The 15,062-nt window shown below is 36.8% G+C and overlaps 1 protein-coding gene across 2 annotated transcripts in view; it reads left to right on the forward strand.

Annotated features, from left to right (window-relative positions):
- Positions 1-15,062, forward strand: part of LYST (lysosomal trafficking regulator) — a 114,916-nt gene that overhangs the window by 58,105 nt on the left and 41,749 nt on the right. For both annotated transcript variants that reach the window (XM_075043231.1, XM_075043232.1), the window contains 11 exons: positions 156-317; positions 990-1,146; positions 3,152-3,378; positions 4,719-4,785; positions 5,631-5,740; positions 6,798-7,221; positions 8,485-8,629; positions 9,440-9,613; positions 11,319-11,479; positions 12,953-13,143; positions 14,687-14,932. In XM_075043231.1, coding sequence (XP_074899332.1) covers positions 156-317; positions 990-1,146; positions 3,152-3,378; positions 4,719-4,785; positions 5,631-5,740; positions 6,798-7,221; positions 8,485-8,629; positions 9,440-9,613; positions 11,319-11,479; positions 12,953-13,143; positions 14,687-14,932 — 2,064 coding nt within the window. The remainder of the gene's footprint in view (positions 1-155; positions 318-989; positions 1,147-3,151; positions 3,379-4,718; positions 4,786-5,630; positions 5,741-6,797; positions 7,222-8,484; positions 8,630-9,439; positions 9,614-11,318; positions 11,480-12,952; positions 13,144-14,686; positions 14,933-15,062) is intronic.

Raw genomic sequence — 15,062 nt, forward strand, 5'->3', positions numbered from 1 at the left:
TTATTGCAAGAGATTGGATGAAGTCTGATGGTTTTAGCTGAGAAGTCAGATTAGTGTAGCTGGAAGGGGAAGTTCTTAAATGAAAGTATTAGACCATTTCTGTTAGCCAAAACATAATAACATGAATCAAAATATTTGTCTCCCCCAAAACATAGAATACCTGTGTGGATGATATCTTACTTCAAATAAGAGAGCAGCTTGCTCAATCAAAAGTGATAGAAACTGACTTGGCAAAGCCTCTGTTTGATTCACTGCTTCGTGTTGCATTGGGTACTTTTTCTGCTGATCTGGATCATTCTGAAGAAAAAATTGAAAAGGTATGAAACACTGACTAAGTCTAATTCTAAATACCGCAAGGTTTGCTGAGTCAGGTTTATGTTGTTTGGGTCTATTTTTAAACTCAATAGGACATGTTTAAATGTGTTTGGTTACTGTGGCTGTTGAACGTTAATTCTCTGATTCTCATATGTAAGTTGAATGCTGATTATTGATGTGGTCCCCATGTTTACTGCTCAGAAATGAGTCATGCCCCAAAAAGGAGCAAGTTGTTACGTTTTATAGACATACCTGAAACCTGATGTTCTCTTCACTCTTTCATCCCAGAGCCGAGTGTGACACAAACTCAAAGGGAGAGCTTCAAACAGGGATATTGACTGATCTTAGTGGCTGCAGACATATCTCTAACTTAGAGTGAATGTCAAGGTGCACATTTATGGTGATAGTGATTTTAGAAACACAATTATGCTTAATGCATTGGCCACCTGCTTACCAAAGCTTTGGTCAGGTAGTTAGTAAGAAAAATCCATCTTTGCAGAACCCATTTTTTATGTAAGAATGAAGTATTCTTAACAAGTATCTGAAGTTTCTTGAAAGCATACGATTAATTTGTTTCTTTTGCGAATGGGCTTGGAGAAAATAAGCAACTGGAAGGTTCTAAATTACTTGCTTTTCTGACCAAAGATAGTAAATTTGCTTGATGTGTTTTACAGACCCATTACACTGAAAAGGAGCCAGTGTCACAACCTGGAGATATTTCTGAAGAAACTGAAGAATCACAGTGCTGTAGTCTTAAACCTTTTGCTGAAGAGGAAGGATATGAAGCAGATAGTGAAAGTAACCCTGATGATAATGAGACCAAGAATGAAGGTAAATGTGAACTTTCCGAATATACAAAGCAGTCTTTATGACATAGCAAAGCTTGCTTGTCTTTTGAGATGTACAAAAATAGGGTGAGGATCGGAGACCTTTAACAGATATAAATAGTTTAACTTGTTTACTTCAGTAGGATGCAGTTATAGATGGAGAGATGATGAATATTCTTACTGAGTGTTACAGGAACTGTTCTGTCTTGGTTGTCTTGGTTTATGTGACTCTTCCTCTAAAGTCAAGTTGCTCAAATGTATTATTGTGGTCTAGAAGCAGTTTTCTCCAGAGATGCTTATCAGTAGTTTGCTTGAAAATCAGTGCTTAATTTTTTGTTTAGTACTATAACAATCTGGTAAAAATTAGCTAGTCTAATGATATCATAGAATACCAGGTTGGAAGGTATCATCTCTGCTGATGATGCCCTTGTTGATGCAACCCAGCATCCTCTTCGCTTTCTTTGCTGCAGCAGGACACTGCTAGCTCCTATTGAGCTTGTTGTCCACCAGGACCCCCAGGTCCCTTTCCACGGAGCTGCTCCCCAGCTGGGTAGATCCCAGCCTGTGCTGCACTCCTGGATTATGTTTTCCCAGCTTACATTTGTCCTTGTTGAACTTCATAAGGTTCTTGTTAGCCCACTCTTCCAGCCCATCCAGGTCTTCCTGCAGGACGGCTCTCCTTTCTGAAGTGTCTACTTCCCCACTTGGTTTGGGACCATTGGCAAACTTCATCAGGGTACACTTGATCCCATCATCCAGATCACTTAAGAAGATATTAAACAGTGTTGGGCCCAGTATTGATCCCTGGAGGACCCCACTTGTGACAGGTTGCCAGTTTGAAAAGGAGCCATTTACCACCACCCTCTGCGTGCAGCCTGTCAGCCAGTTCCCCACCCACCACACAGACCACTTGTCTAGACCGTAATGCATCAGTTTTTCAAGGAGGAGGCTGTGGGCAACCATATCAAAAGCCTTGGAGAAATCCAGGTAGACAACGTCCACCGCTTGCCCCACATCAACTGAGCAGGTTACTTTGTTGTAGAAGGCGATCAGGTTTGTCAAGCACCATTTGCCCTTGGTGAATCTGGGCTGGCTTTTCCCAATCGCGTGCTTTATTTGACTTGACAGCCCCCTTGCGATAGAGTGTATCTCTGTATATTCATTCAACGACTGATGTGCACATCTCTTCATGTATTCTGTTTGTGTAATTAATTTTGAACATGAATTTGCTTTAATTTTTTCCTTTGTGCTGAACGTCTGGATGCATATGTTCTTGTATGAAGTCAGCACGAGCAGTAACAGCCTTTAATAGACCTGCATTCAACTGCTGCTGTTTACCTGTGTGACTTGGCTTTATCAAGAGATATACAACATTTTAAAAGCATTTCTGAATTAAAAATTTAACCTGAAATATTTCCATGAAACATTTGCATGAAACATACGTCTGTACCAAATAATTTTTTTAAGTAACCTGTTTTAAAGTCTCTCCAAGATGTAAGAGAGGCTTAAATGTTGGGGTTTTTTCTTTTTTGATTGTCATGCAGATATTCTGTCATGTGCATTGTCTGAATTAAATAACTAAATAACTGCTTCCCCCAGCCTTTTAACATGAAACAAAATAATGTAAATTTATCTCTTTTCTTGGCAGGCTCAGAGTTCTGTATAGAAGCTTCAGGCTCTATTACAATGATTTTACTGTCATGTTTCATGAATTGCATATTTCATCCTTACTTATGTGTGTCCAGTTACCAGGAAATGAAGGCACATAGTTAAAGAGCGTGTAATAGGAGAAACTGCATCCTTGCCCTTCTGTATTAGCAGGAAAATATAAAAATCTGAAGCATAATAGAAGATTATACTAACTTCTGAAAACTGCTTATAAGCTAGTGACCATTTTTGTTTCGTACCTATGAAAAGGTTGGAGAAAGTATGTGTTTGGATGTTCTGCTTAAATCATGCAAATTGTATTCAGTTGAGTAAGTTTCAGTAAGACAAGTGTTTTCTTTCAGGAGCAGACACAAAAGCAGAACCAGGATGTACTGGTCCTTCAGGTTATTTTAATGACCTAGCTGAAAACATCAATCAAGGAGAATTATTGTATCCTGAAATCTGCATGTTAGAATTAAACTTGCTCTCAGCTGGTAATGCAAGTTTAGATGTGCTTGCTCATGTGTTCCAAAGCTGCCTGAAAATCATCAGCCAGAAGGAGAGAAATGCCACTGTACTTATAGAACAGGTAAAAATGTTACTAAACAAAGGCAACAGCTTAGCAGTTGTATATCTTATTTTCTTCAGTTCTATAGTGTCAGTATACCTAATAGTGATCTCAGAATTGTTCTCACTTATGGCATTTGATAAGACCTGAAACAATGTAAATGACTGATATTGCCAGATGCATTGCATTTAAGTTACCAGAAACTGTAGTTGACTGGTGTATTGAGAGATATTTGACCTACAAAGCTTTTGAGTTTCACAGTTGCCTTACTTTATCAAGACTGTTCAATCACTAGGGCTATTGATACAGATTTCATGACCATCAGGCCATAGAAAAACAAACAAACCAAAAATCTTCTTGTATATGTATATATGTAAACATTCTAAATTTATATGTATTCAATATGTACTTTTAGAAATGTCCAGTGATGTAGCTCAAAAATATTTCATGCTTTTATTCTTAAGTTTATATTAGAAATTAGTTATGCATACGTTGATGTCCTCATAATCCTTTGGAATTTCTGATGGTTAGCTTGTTTTTTTGTTTTCTAATAATTAAATTGAGTATGTGTCTTTTGCAAAAGAGGGAAATATGATTAAATAATCTAAACTTAAAGTGCTTGTTTATATAATCATTTGACTAAGAAGCAAAGTTAGTGCTTTACAGCTTAAACCAAAAGTAGGAAAGGAAAACATTGTTTTATTTCAGTACTCCAACTCTGTGTGTGAATTATTAGCTTTAAATCACTAGCACCCTTGTATTTCTTTTTTCTGAACTTCAAGACATGAAATTACTTATAATTCAGAATAATCTCATTTTCATTATTCTTTGTCATTCAGAAAGGGCAATCTATCAAACTAATCAATTTAGATATTTTGAATATCTTTAGATATTTTTCAAATTACCTTTATGTAAGATGCATTTGTGAAGGATTATCTTAAGTACACAGCTTTAAAAAGTAATTACAAAAAAAAATAATCAAAGTAATCTTGCATAAAAAGGTTGGGGAAAGGGTGAACTTGCCTTCAGTATTGCATCACTATATAGAAACATGCTGTATTTTGTCACAACCTGTGAAATCCTGTGATTCTGTTATGGGGGAGAAGACAAGGGACAAATGGCTCCAAGGTTTCTTTCTAGAATCATTTGGATTTCAAAGTCTCCCTTCTGCAACTGAACTGTACAGAACATGAAAATGTTCATTAGCAAATATAAAAAATATTTCCATAATTCAAAGTAACTGGACTTGTCTAATTTAAAATCAATAGTAGACAAGACTGTTTGAAAGAAATTATTTCTTAGTTCTTTGAGCTGGTATATATTCTTCAGGTGTTAATTTTCCCTGTATTTTTTTTTAACAGGGAGCTGTTAAACTTCTTTTGGGAGGATTTCTGAACATACTGACACAAACAGAATCTAGTTTTCATGGTGAGTTCAAGGTCTAAGTAACTTAAATATTGGGTTTTTTTATAACAATGTATACACACTCAAATTCTTAGTTCACAATGCAAATGCAAAATTGACAAAGCAAATACATTGGCATGTGTGAGTTTATGCAGCTGCTGCTTTAACTTGTGACAAGTATCTATCTTATGTATAAATACAGGGTTATTTCTGAGCTAGTGGAAATCTGTTATTTAAACACATGCTGGCAGATCTGAAAATGATAGTTGAAATGATAAACCCTATGGTGACAGTGTTAGCAAACATTGCTGGGAAAAATAGCAGTTATCTTACTGATTGCATCTGACTCCATCACAACATAAGTTTTTTATTTCAAATTTCTTTGTAACACAGGTCTTAGTGATGTCTTGATTGAGTTTTCTGGCAAGAAATAAAATGGGTAGCTAATACAAGAATGTGGAAGCAAATTAAATGCTTGCCCTAAGGTAGCTTCACATAATGAGGTTGCTCCATAGCAGGAGATGATGTAAACCCATCCCAGGACTTTGATCACTGGCTTTGTGGGGAGAGCCTTTGCAATGTAGATGCTAGGTTCCCAGACTTTCAGACTCTACTTGGTAAACCTAGGAGCTGAACTTGATGTAGCCATCTAGATTTATTCAATGAAATTTTGAATGATAGTGTATGGAAGTACTGTTGGAACTCACTAGAATTCATCTTGTAGTCATTACTGTTTCCTGAATTTGAAAAGTTTTCACAAAACACTCTGAATTCAAAGTTAATCTTTCCTCATAATAGTATGGGATAATAATTTTTAAAGCTTTCAGACAATTATTTTCAAGAATATTGTTTTGTCTCCTTAATTTTAGCATGTCAGGTGGTGCTGGTAGACCTATTAGTTTCCTTGATGAGTTCACGGACATGTTCAGAAGAGCTAACTCTTCTTCTGAAGATATTTTTGGAGAAGACACCTTGTACGGTATGTATGGAGTAGCACATAGCAAAATTCAGAGGCTTAATGAGAAAAATGAAGCAAAAAGAAACTCCTTTTGTGCCCAAGAATTTTGGGAAGTAAGGAGACTGTAACAGCAACATTCTAACTGATCAGAGCAAATAGATTTTTGGTTGTTGAAATAATTCATTCTCAAAACATGAAAAGGAAATAGGAGATAAAAGTGAGGGTTTTGAAGTGTGTGTTAGAGTCCTGGGAACTCTCCTCAGCATAAGAAAACAAGATTCCTCTTGAGGAGACTGACATTGTGGTTATGGATGACGGAACACTAACGCTGTAAAATTTGAAGTCATTCCTTTAGAGTTATAAAGCATCTTGCTATTTCAGGAATGCTTTAGCAGCAGGAATTACTTGCAAAACTGTCTTAGGTTGGCTTGTGTAACACTGGAATCTACTGCTTATATGGGCTATACTGCTGAAATACCTCTCTGTTGGTTTGTGTGGGAGTCTGTAATAAAAAACAAGGGGAAGGAAATAAAAAAAAAATACTGTGGAATCTGAAATAGTACCAAACCAAACAAGGAGACACAAATCAATTTCTCAAAGGTAGCTTGCAATAATTAGCTAAGTAACTAGAGAAACTTTTGGCTTAAAGGCTCAAATAGTTTTGTTATTGACTATGCAATAACAAAGTGATGGCCTGTGTACACATTCTTAGCTAGCTGCAAACATGGGGTAAAAGGTGTGGTCTTTTGTTGAGGTATAAGTTAATCTGTTAGCACATACCAAATGTGAGATAAGATTGTGCAATGACCACCTGCTGTGGTTCAGTTGATACCTAAGCATGGTAACTTGAAGATTGATCTGCTTTGACTAAATCCCCAAACCCTTGGGCCATAGTCTGTTGAAGTTGCTACTTGATGCTTTGTAAACTTGTGTCAGTTTGGATGTGGAAGTCTACCTTTGGGAAAACACAAATCCATATTTAAATCAAGAGTGGGGTTTGGTCTAGTTAGATGACACAACTACATGGTGTTAACAGTTTGATTTTTTTTTTCTCATTTGTTTGGTTTATTTCTTCTAGGAGATACTACTCAAGGGTGTATTGAAGATTATAGAAACTAATATTTACATGAACCCATTACAGTATCTTGCCTTCCCTTTACTACACAGCACAAATTTGAGTAGTTGTTCTTCACAGAAATCTGCTAGCACTTCCAACAGCAAAACTGCTGGACTACTAAAAAGAGCGAAACTTTCACAGAGTAAGAAAGAGGCAGATGGTGAAAATTTGAGTCACCAGCTGCTTTCTTCTTGGCATGTAGCCCCAATTCACTTGCCTTTAGTTGGACAAAACTGTTGGCCACATATGTCTGAAGGCTTCAGTGTCTCACTGTGGTTTCATCTGGAGTGTGCTCATGAAACAGAAAATTCAACAGAAAAGGGGAAAAAAATCAAGAGAAGAAGCAGACTGGTAGCTGTGAGAGAGAACAGCTTTGACAGCACAGGTGAGGATATAGTACTTTCTGTTTCTATTTAGGTAGCACTTAAGGATTCTGGTTACAAGTATTACTCATTGATGTGCCATATACCAAAGGTTGAATTCTTTTTTTCTTATGGTGGATATTAAACAGGAGTTGTAGTCTTTCTGATTTTTCTTTGAGTACTGCATCATATACTTAAAGGTAAAACATTTCCAGCCTTAGTCCTTATGTTAGGTTAATGTCTGCTTCCTTAGAAATTCAGTATTCTCGCTGAATTTATAACTTCAATAAAATGTCTTTACACTACTTCATGTTATGATGAAGAAAATATTAAATGCTGCAGCTGAAGGGTCAGAGGGAAAGATGGCTCTCAAGTTTATTTGGTCTGATGTATTGAAGAAGCAAGTGGCTTTTGTGTTCTTTCTCTTCAATAGAGAGCTAGTAAATCTTTGTGATTTAGGATTTAAATATTGGAACTCTTAGCTAAAAGATGCTCTGAATCCATCAAGTCAGAGCCTGAGGCTGATTCAGTATGAATCCTCTAACTTTGCTTGTGTGCGCACCATTGTAAATGTCAATAGCTGTACAACATCTCTGTTATACTTTTGTAAAGACCCACCTGCTCCCAAACTCTTTTGAGCAGAATCTTTTGGATTATAATTTATAGGAGGAAAAATTCCTTAAGTTTTTTAAATGCCTCCTACTCACAACACTTGGAATACCTTTTACTGTACTTTTTTCTTTTTTACTGTATTTGAATAAAAGGAGGGAAAACCCAGTCCTGAACCTTGGATCTCACTAGATCTGCTTTTGTTAGAAGGTCTGTGCTTTTGCTTGGTAAAGTAAAGTAAAAATATTGAATGCAAGATCATGCTTAAAGGGTAGTATGATTTATGAAGAAAAATCTAAATATTTCTTGGTGCACACTAAGACTTACAGTTCAACATAGGAATGTAATATGATATGGCATGTTGAAAGCGTCATTGAATTAGAGTGTATTCAGGGGATTTACATGATTACAAACAAAAACATGTGCCAAGTTAAGTCAAGCTCCTTTGTTTTGGTTTACGAGGGACCTAGGTCTCATCTCAGAGAATTGTGCATATTAGTCAGCTTGCTTTAAAAAAAAAAAAAAAAATAAAAGAAAGGAAAAACACCCAACAATCACCCAACTAAACAAAACCAATTCTCTGCAGTACCTGAACTATTTCTTTTCACACTTGATAGCTGATAGGACAGGCATTGTTGTTGCATTCTAATTGTGTATAAATATGTTTATATTTCCAGAAGAAACAAAGTCTATGGGAATGGAATACCTAAGCCTGGGAGATAAACTTGTTGAAGATGGGTGTATTCATATAATTTCACTGGGTTCCAAAGCATTGATGATACAAGTCTGGGCAGACTTGAACACTGGAGCATTCATATTTCGGTATGGTATATTAGTCCAGAAGCAGTCTTGTGAACATATATATTGTTACTTCCAGTAGTAGCTTGCAGAGTAATACTGGTGGAGAGTAGAGAACTAATTTCTATATTAGAGTCATCTTGCACACTGATGGCAACATAAAGTAAGTTTATTGCATATAGAACTACAGGTTTACTTGCTTAAAGTGTTAGTCTCTGGTCTTGCATGTTTCATGTAGTCATATATGAATGTCCAAAGTAAGATGTAAGATCAGTCATAAACCTAATGCAATGCAAGGTAGCAGTTCAAGTATTAATGAAGTGACATAATAAATGTGTGAAGATAAGAGCTTTTGTAGCTGTAGGTTTTCATACCTCAGGTGTGAAAATCGCTGTTATTTAATACTTACTCTGACAATCTTGGTTTTAATCTTCTGAACGCGTTTTAGCCCTAATTTAGTTCTCATAAGTAATGTATCCTTAAAATGGGTCTAAAGCTGCAATTGTAGAACACTTTATTTCACAGCGTTCAAAACACCTGCATTTTTTCAATAAACTGAATTTAACTTCTCTGTAAAATAGAGATAATATCCTTATCTTAAATGTAAGCAGATTGATGCAAACAAGTTAAATAACTAAGTTGAAACCATACTGTGAGGATTTCCCCAGCTTATATTGAACACTAAATATAGCATTGCAATCAAAAATTATCTGTGAAAGTTAAGGAATGCAATCTCAAAGTAACTGAGACCAAAAAATTGCAGATTTGGGGCTTGAAATGCAAATTTGAAAACAAACACACACACTTGTTTTTCCTTTTCTGTTGTTTTTGTAGTATGTGCATGGATCCAAATGATGAGATGAAAGCTGGTTTGCTGGCACAGGCTGAATCTCCAGAGAATGTTTTCCGTGTGGGCAGGTGGCAGCATTTGGCAATAACATATCTGCAGCAGCCAGAAGGCAAGAAAAATATCCATGGAAAGCTGCAGCTGTGGGTTTCTGGTCAGAGGTAAAGTATACATTAGTTGTACCTAGATATTTATCTTTTTAAAAAGATGTTGTCTGGTAGGAAAACATCTGCACTATTTTGGCGCAAGCTGAAGTTACAGTTGAGTAGTCTTCTGGGGGTAGGAGAGGGGTGTCTTACACTGCTAGGAATTCCCTAGAAATAATCAGATTTGTCTTGATTGCTTTAAGAATCTTCAGTTCGTACCGTTGACCAATGCAGACATCAATGTTTTTCTTGATCACGAATAAGTGAAAGAGGTAAATAATACAAGATTTTGAGTAAGATCCAAAAAAAGCTATGGCATGAAGTTAGCTGTAGGCATAATGTCTCTGGTTAAGAATCTGAATTAAGGAGGTATAGTTCAGGTACTGGCAATGTTGTTGAAAGTAGGAATGAAGAGGAGATAGAGAGAAGGCAGTCATTTTTCTCCACTGAGAGAAATGAAGGGGGGAAAAGTTAAAAAAATATTTCAGACAAGACCTGAACTGGCAGTGGGAGGTACTGCTTCCTCCACTGAAAACTTAAGGTCCATGCTCCTAAATGAGGTACCTGATGCTAGGTTGGGTGGGCCTGTGCCTGCATGAAATCTTAATTAATTAGAGAAAAAGGAATTTCTTAAATATCACAGTTTTTTATCCTTTCTTCCTAAAGTCCAGACTATGAAGACTTCCTTTGTGTCCCAAATATGAAGCAGGTGGTCAAAATGCTATGTTGTAAAACAATTAGATGTCGTAAAACAATTAGATGTATCACAAAAATTCTTTACTATTCCTGTAGAATTAGGTCAGTAAACAAACAATGTTATTAAAGACATTCCTAAAACTATATCTAGGAAAAAAGCTGTTGCACGGTTTTTATTCCTGCAGTTAAACCTGGAATTGTGAATTATAATACTTGTTTCACTTTGTTCTTGAAACTACATGGAGTCAATTTTTAAGCAACTTGATTTCCGGCCCCTCATTGTTCAGTCTGTGCTGATATGCAATGAAGTCCCAATATGGAGATACAGGGGAAACTAAAAATACTACAGTGTTCTGCACATGTGCAGTTAATGAAGCACCTCTATATATAGAGTTACTTGCCAATTTGCTAATAGTTAGGCTCTTCCAGGAAGCTTCAGATGACCTTTACAGTCCAGTTGGTCTGTTAATGTAAATGCACATAAGGTTAATTAGCTGCTTTCTGAAAGCATCAGGCTTATTGCTTGTGGCTGTACAGCACACTAGCTCTGACAATGTTCCCTGGTATAAGCAAATCCTCAAAATGGTATTTCCCAGCATATGTGAACCACAGTTTTCATGATGTGCATTAGCATATTCAAAGGCCTTTGATGCTTTAGGAATAGTAGAAATTATTGAAAATTTGTGATATTTTAGAACTGTGTATAGTGTTATGTACAGTTTCTTCTTTGAGGTCAGAAGGAAGGAGGAAGGAATTTCAGATCTAGGAAATCTGGACTGTATGGCAACCCTAGTTGGGACTCTATTCCTCGGTTCTGTGCAGTATTTGAATACATACATCATTATGTAACTAAGTTTTAAGGTGCCTAGAGGTTGAAGATGACTTTGGTAATTTAATCTTGGTAACGGCATGGCTTCTCATCTACTAAATATTAAAATCTATTTTAAGCCTAAGCCAAATACCTTAGATAGCAGTTTTGATCACTTCTTAATGTTTAAACTTGCTTCTTTATATGTATTTTTAGGAAATGTGAGATTAATTTAGATTACGCACTACCAAGGAAATCAAGCTTATCATCTGACAGTAATAAAACATTTTGTATGATTGGCCATTGTACGTCGTCTCAAGAAGAATTGCTTCGATTGTCGGGTAGATGGAATCTTGGAAATCTGCTTCTATTTAATGGTACTTTCGTATGCTTTTTTCCTTGAATAAGTCTTCATTTCCTCTTCCCCCTCCAAGACCAAAGGCTTAATTTGATTATTTTTTTTTTTCCTTTAACATCCCAAGCTTTTACAATAAAAACAGCAATACATTCTTTACCAGCATAATATATCAGGGAGAAAGCAGGCAAATGCTTCAGTATTTGGGTACTTCCTTATGTGTCCTTTTGCTGCTATTCTCTTGCTTGCTTTTTAGTGCTGTAATTGGCAATTCCAGTTACTTCAGCGTTGCATTAAATTTCTTTAAATAACACCTTGGGGTAGGGGATGGAGAGATGGTGGTACTTGCCCTGTTTTTTTCTTAAAGCACTCAGTCTCTCCCAGCTGGAAAATTGATTTCACTTACCTGCTTCTAAACTACTAGTTTCAAATTACTTAAAGCATCTTAAAAGGCAAACAAAATCTGAACCACTGACTACTCTGAGTTAAGCATGCTTATTTTTGAATTCAGAAATTCTGAATATTTCTGAACTGCCAAAGTTACTTTGGGGTTTTCTTAGGTGTATAATTTTTCTCCCTCCCTGGAAAGCTTTGTCCAGCACTTCAGGGTGTTTGCTTGGTGCTGAAGGCTGGAACCCTGCTGGTTCTCATCTGGCATTCCTTCATGTGCAGTGGTCTGGTCAGGGCTACTACACAAGTGAAATTGGTTTGGCAGGGGGTGTGGTGCATGCAGGTTGTGTGTGTGTGTGTATGTACAGTGTATTTGTGCAGGCCACAGGTGAGATGCTTGTCATAAATGTAAGCTCCACCTGGTGGATCTACATGGTCTGATTACAGTGTGCCTACAGCCAGCATAATTGATGCATCCAGAGAGCACTGGATTTACTGCTATACAGTTGTCATGCACCCGTACATCACAGACTTGGGTTCTTCTGGATGCTTCTTTTGAATTTGCATTCTCAAACAGATGACCTGCAATGTGCTGTCCAGAAAGGGGAGGGAGGTTCATTTGGCCTTCTTCCTACTTTTTCCCTCCCTGTTAGTTCTAGTGAGCTTTTGTTGTTGTTGTTGTTGCATCCTTCTCAGTTACTCTAACCAACTCTCCATGATGTTGTGGCATGCTGTTGCTATCTGTAATCTTGCTATGCTTTGAAAACTTTGAGGAGGCTTGGAGAGATTACTTTTTTCAATTTAAAAAAGTGTAATTGATTATTCAGAGCTGATGGTCTTCAGTTCATGCAGATCGTTTTTCTGACTTGGTTTCAGTTGCCTTTGCCACTGAATTGATCTGGCCTGTGATGTGTCAGAAGTCACTGTTCTACAGGAAGTAGCTAATAGCAAGCACTGGACTGTACTGATTGTTTTTCGTCAGCAGGGCCTATGAAAACCAGCCAGCGATCTTCCCTGTAAAGCCTTTGATGCAGTCTCCTAGCCAATGCATGAGTTTTGCTTTATTGTATACTAAAGAGTTAACAGCTTCTCTTCTGGATTTTAGGTGCAAAGATTGGACCAGAGGAAGCATTTTACTTATACACATGTGGGCCAGACTTCACATCTGTAATGCCTTGTAAATATGGCAAAACATTGACTGATTGCTCTAAGTACATAAGTGAAGAGATTCTACAATGTGAACAAATCAAAGAACTCTTCATGTCAAAAAAGGAAGTGGATGTTGGGCCTTTAATTGTAAGTTTCTCCTTAAAAATGGTTCTTAATCTCTTAGAACTGATTAAGAAACTGGGAACACATTTCCTGCTGTCTCCCAAAGTGCTTCACTTTCTCAAAGCAGGCAGGAGCAAATCCAATTCTCATTAAAGTCACTGCAGGGTTCTTCCCACTTATTTCAGTGGGAGTTGAACTCCACACAAGGTGGCCATTTCATCTTGCTTTAGGTCGAATTCTGACAACTTCTAGGTGTTCCAGCATCTATAATACTGCATATTTAATCTATCAGATAAGCAGGCACCTCCAAATGCTCTATGTCTAGAAGACGTAGTTCTTCTCTCCATTAAGGTAAAGGTAGCCAAGGACAGCTTAGTCAACCTAACTCTACAAGTGAGCGGAGAGGAGAAATGAGATTTATCTAGCTTTAACAGGAAGAAAAAGACTTCTTCTCAATTCCGTGAGGGTTTTGAGGGAATAAGTCTGCATCAAGTTTGGCTGAAAAGTCACTTTCCAGCTGGCAGATCTTAGCTTCTCTCATCTTTCCTGACTGAAACAGCCCTGCCAGATGCAGGCGTAACTATAGTTAAACTAGAAAAAAGAATAAAATAAAACTTTCTTACCATCGAGCCTGCTATATTTGGGGAATTGTCTTCATGCAGTGGTAATTCCTGCTCTATGAATTGTTTCCACTAGAGATATTTTTCTGATCTTGTTCTACAGCAGCTCTGTAGCTGTAGCCAAAAGGTCATTCTGTCTGGATGTGTGATCCTTATAAACAACGGTACTAAATTTTGAATAGGTTAGGAAGGAATGAATGGAATAAGTAAAAAGCCTAACAAATCAGTCACGTGACTTTTAAGCTTATTTTGCCTAACAAATCACCAAGTAACCAGAGATGAGAACTATGTGTTCAAGTGATTAATTAATATCTGCGTTTTTGCATAAATGCAAGTGCCTTAAATGTAATTATTTCTCTATTTTAAATAACCTCCCAAATATTATCATTTTACTTTTTCTGTGAAAATGAGTCAGTTACTTTCGAGAGGAGCTTTTGTTTTGGTCTAAGTCTTTTCATCAGTAATGAAACTTCTATTGAGATCCTTGTATGGCAGTGCTGATTAAAGGATAGACTTAAGACAAAAAATTGGAGAAATTTTGAAAAAATAGCAGATAACTTTCTATTTTGGACTTGCCACTTTAGAAAGGGAAACAATTTGCCTAATAACTCTGCTCATTTTCTTTTAAATTTGTCAGTAATTTTCTTTTTATGCAAAACAGTTGTAATTCTTCTTCAGATGGTAAGAGGGGGATCCTTGCTGGAAATTTTTAGTGCTTTAACTCTGTGCTATAGCTATTGTATACATTTGTTAAAATTGTTGCATTTTAGTGCACATCCATCCACATGAAACTTAAGAGCATATTAATGGTAAAGTAGAAATGAACTGCCCGAGTTGCTGCTACTTGCTGTTAGGTGGCTTTTGTGTGTGGCTTTTTCTGTTTTGGGGGTGATTTTTTTTTTTTTAATTAAACTTTCTTGAAAAAACTTAAAATTCTCTTGTTTCAGGAGAGCCTTGCTGTTGTTTATACTACGTGCTGCCCTGGTCAGTATACCATATATGAACCTGTTATTAGACTAAAAGGTCAAGTGAAAACTGTACCTTCTCAGAGACCTTTCAGTTCAAAAGAAGTTCAGAGCAATGTATTGGACTCTTACCACCTGAAAACACTTCAGCCTGTTGAATATAAAACTCTTCAGTGTATACTACATGAAATTGGAGGAACTGGTGCATTTGTTTTCCTCTTTGCTAGGGTAAGGGGATTGGAGGAGGGGGGTCCATGTGTGTGTTCTCCCATATAAAATTTTTCTTGTATCTTGGGTAGCAAACCACATATTCTAGCTGCCTTGTTCTAGTCTGCATGTGATTTTTTTTTTTTTTTTC

This window comes from Buteo buteo, chromosome 12 (genome assembly GCF_964188355.1).
Source record: "Buteo buteo chromosome 12, bButBut1.hap1.1, whole genome shotgun sequence".
NCBI lineage: Eukaryota > Metazoa > Chordata > Aves > Accipitriformes > Accipitridae > Buteo > Buteo buteo.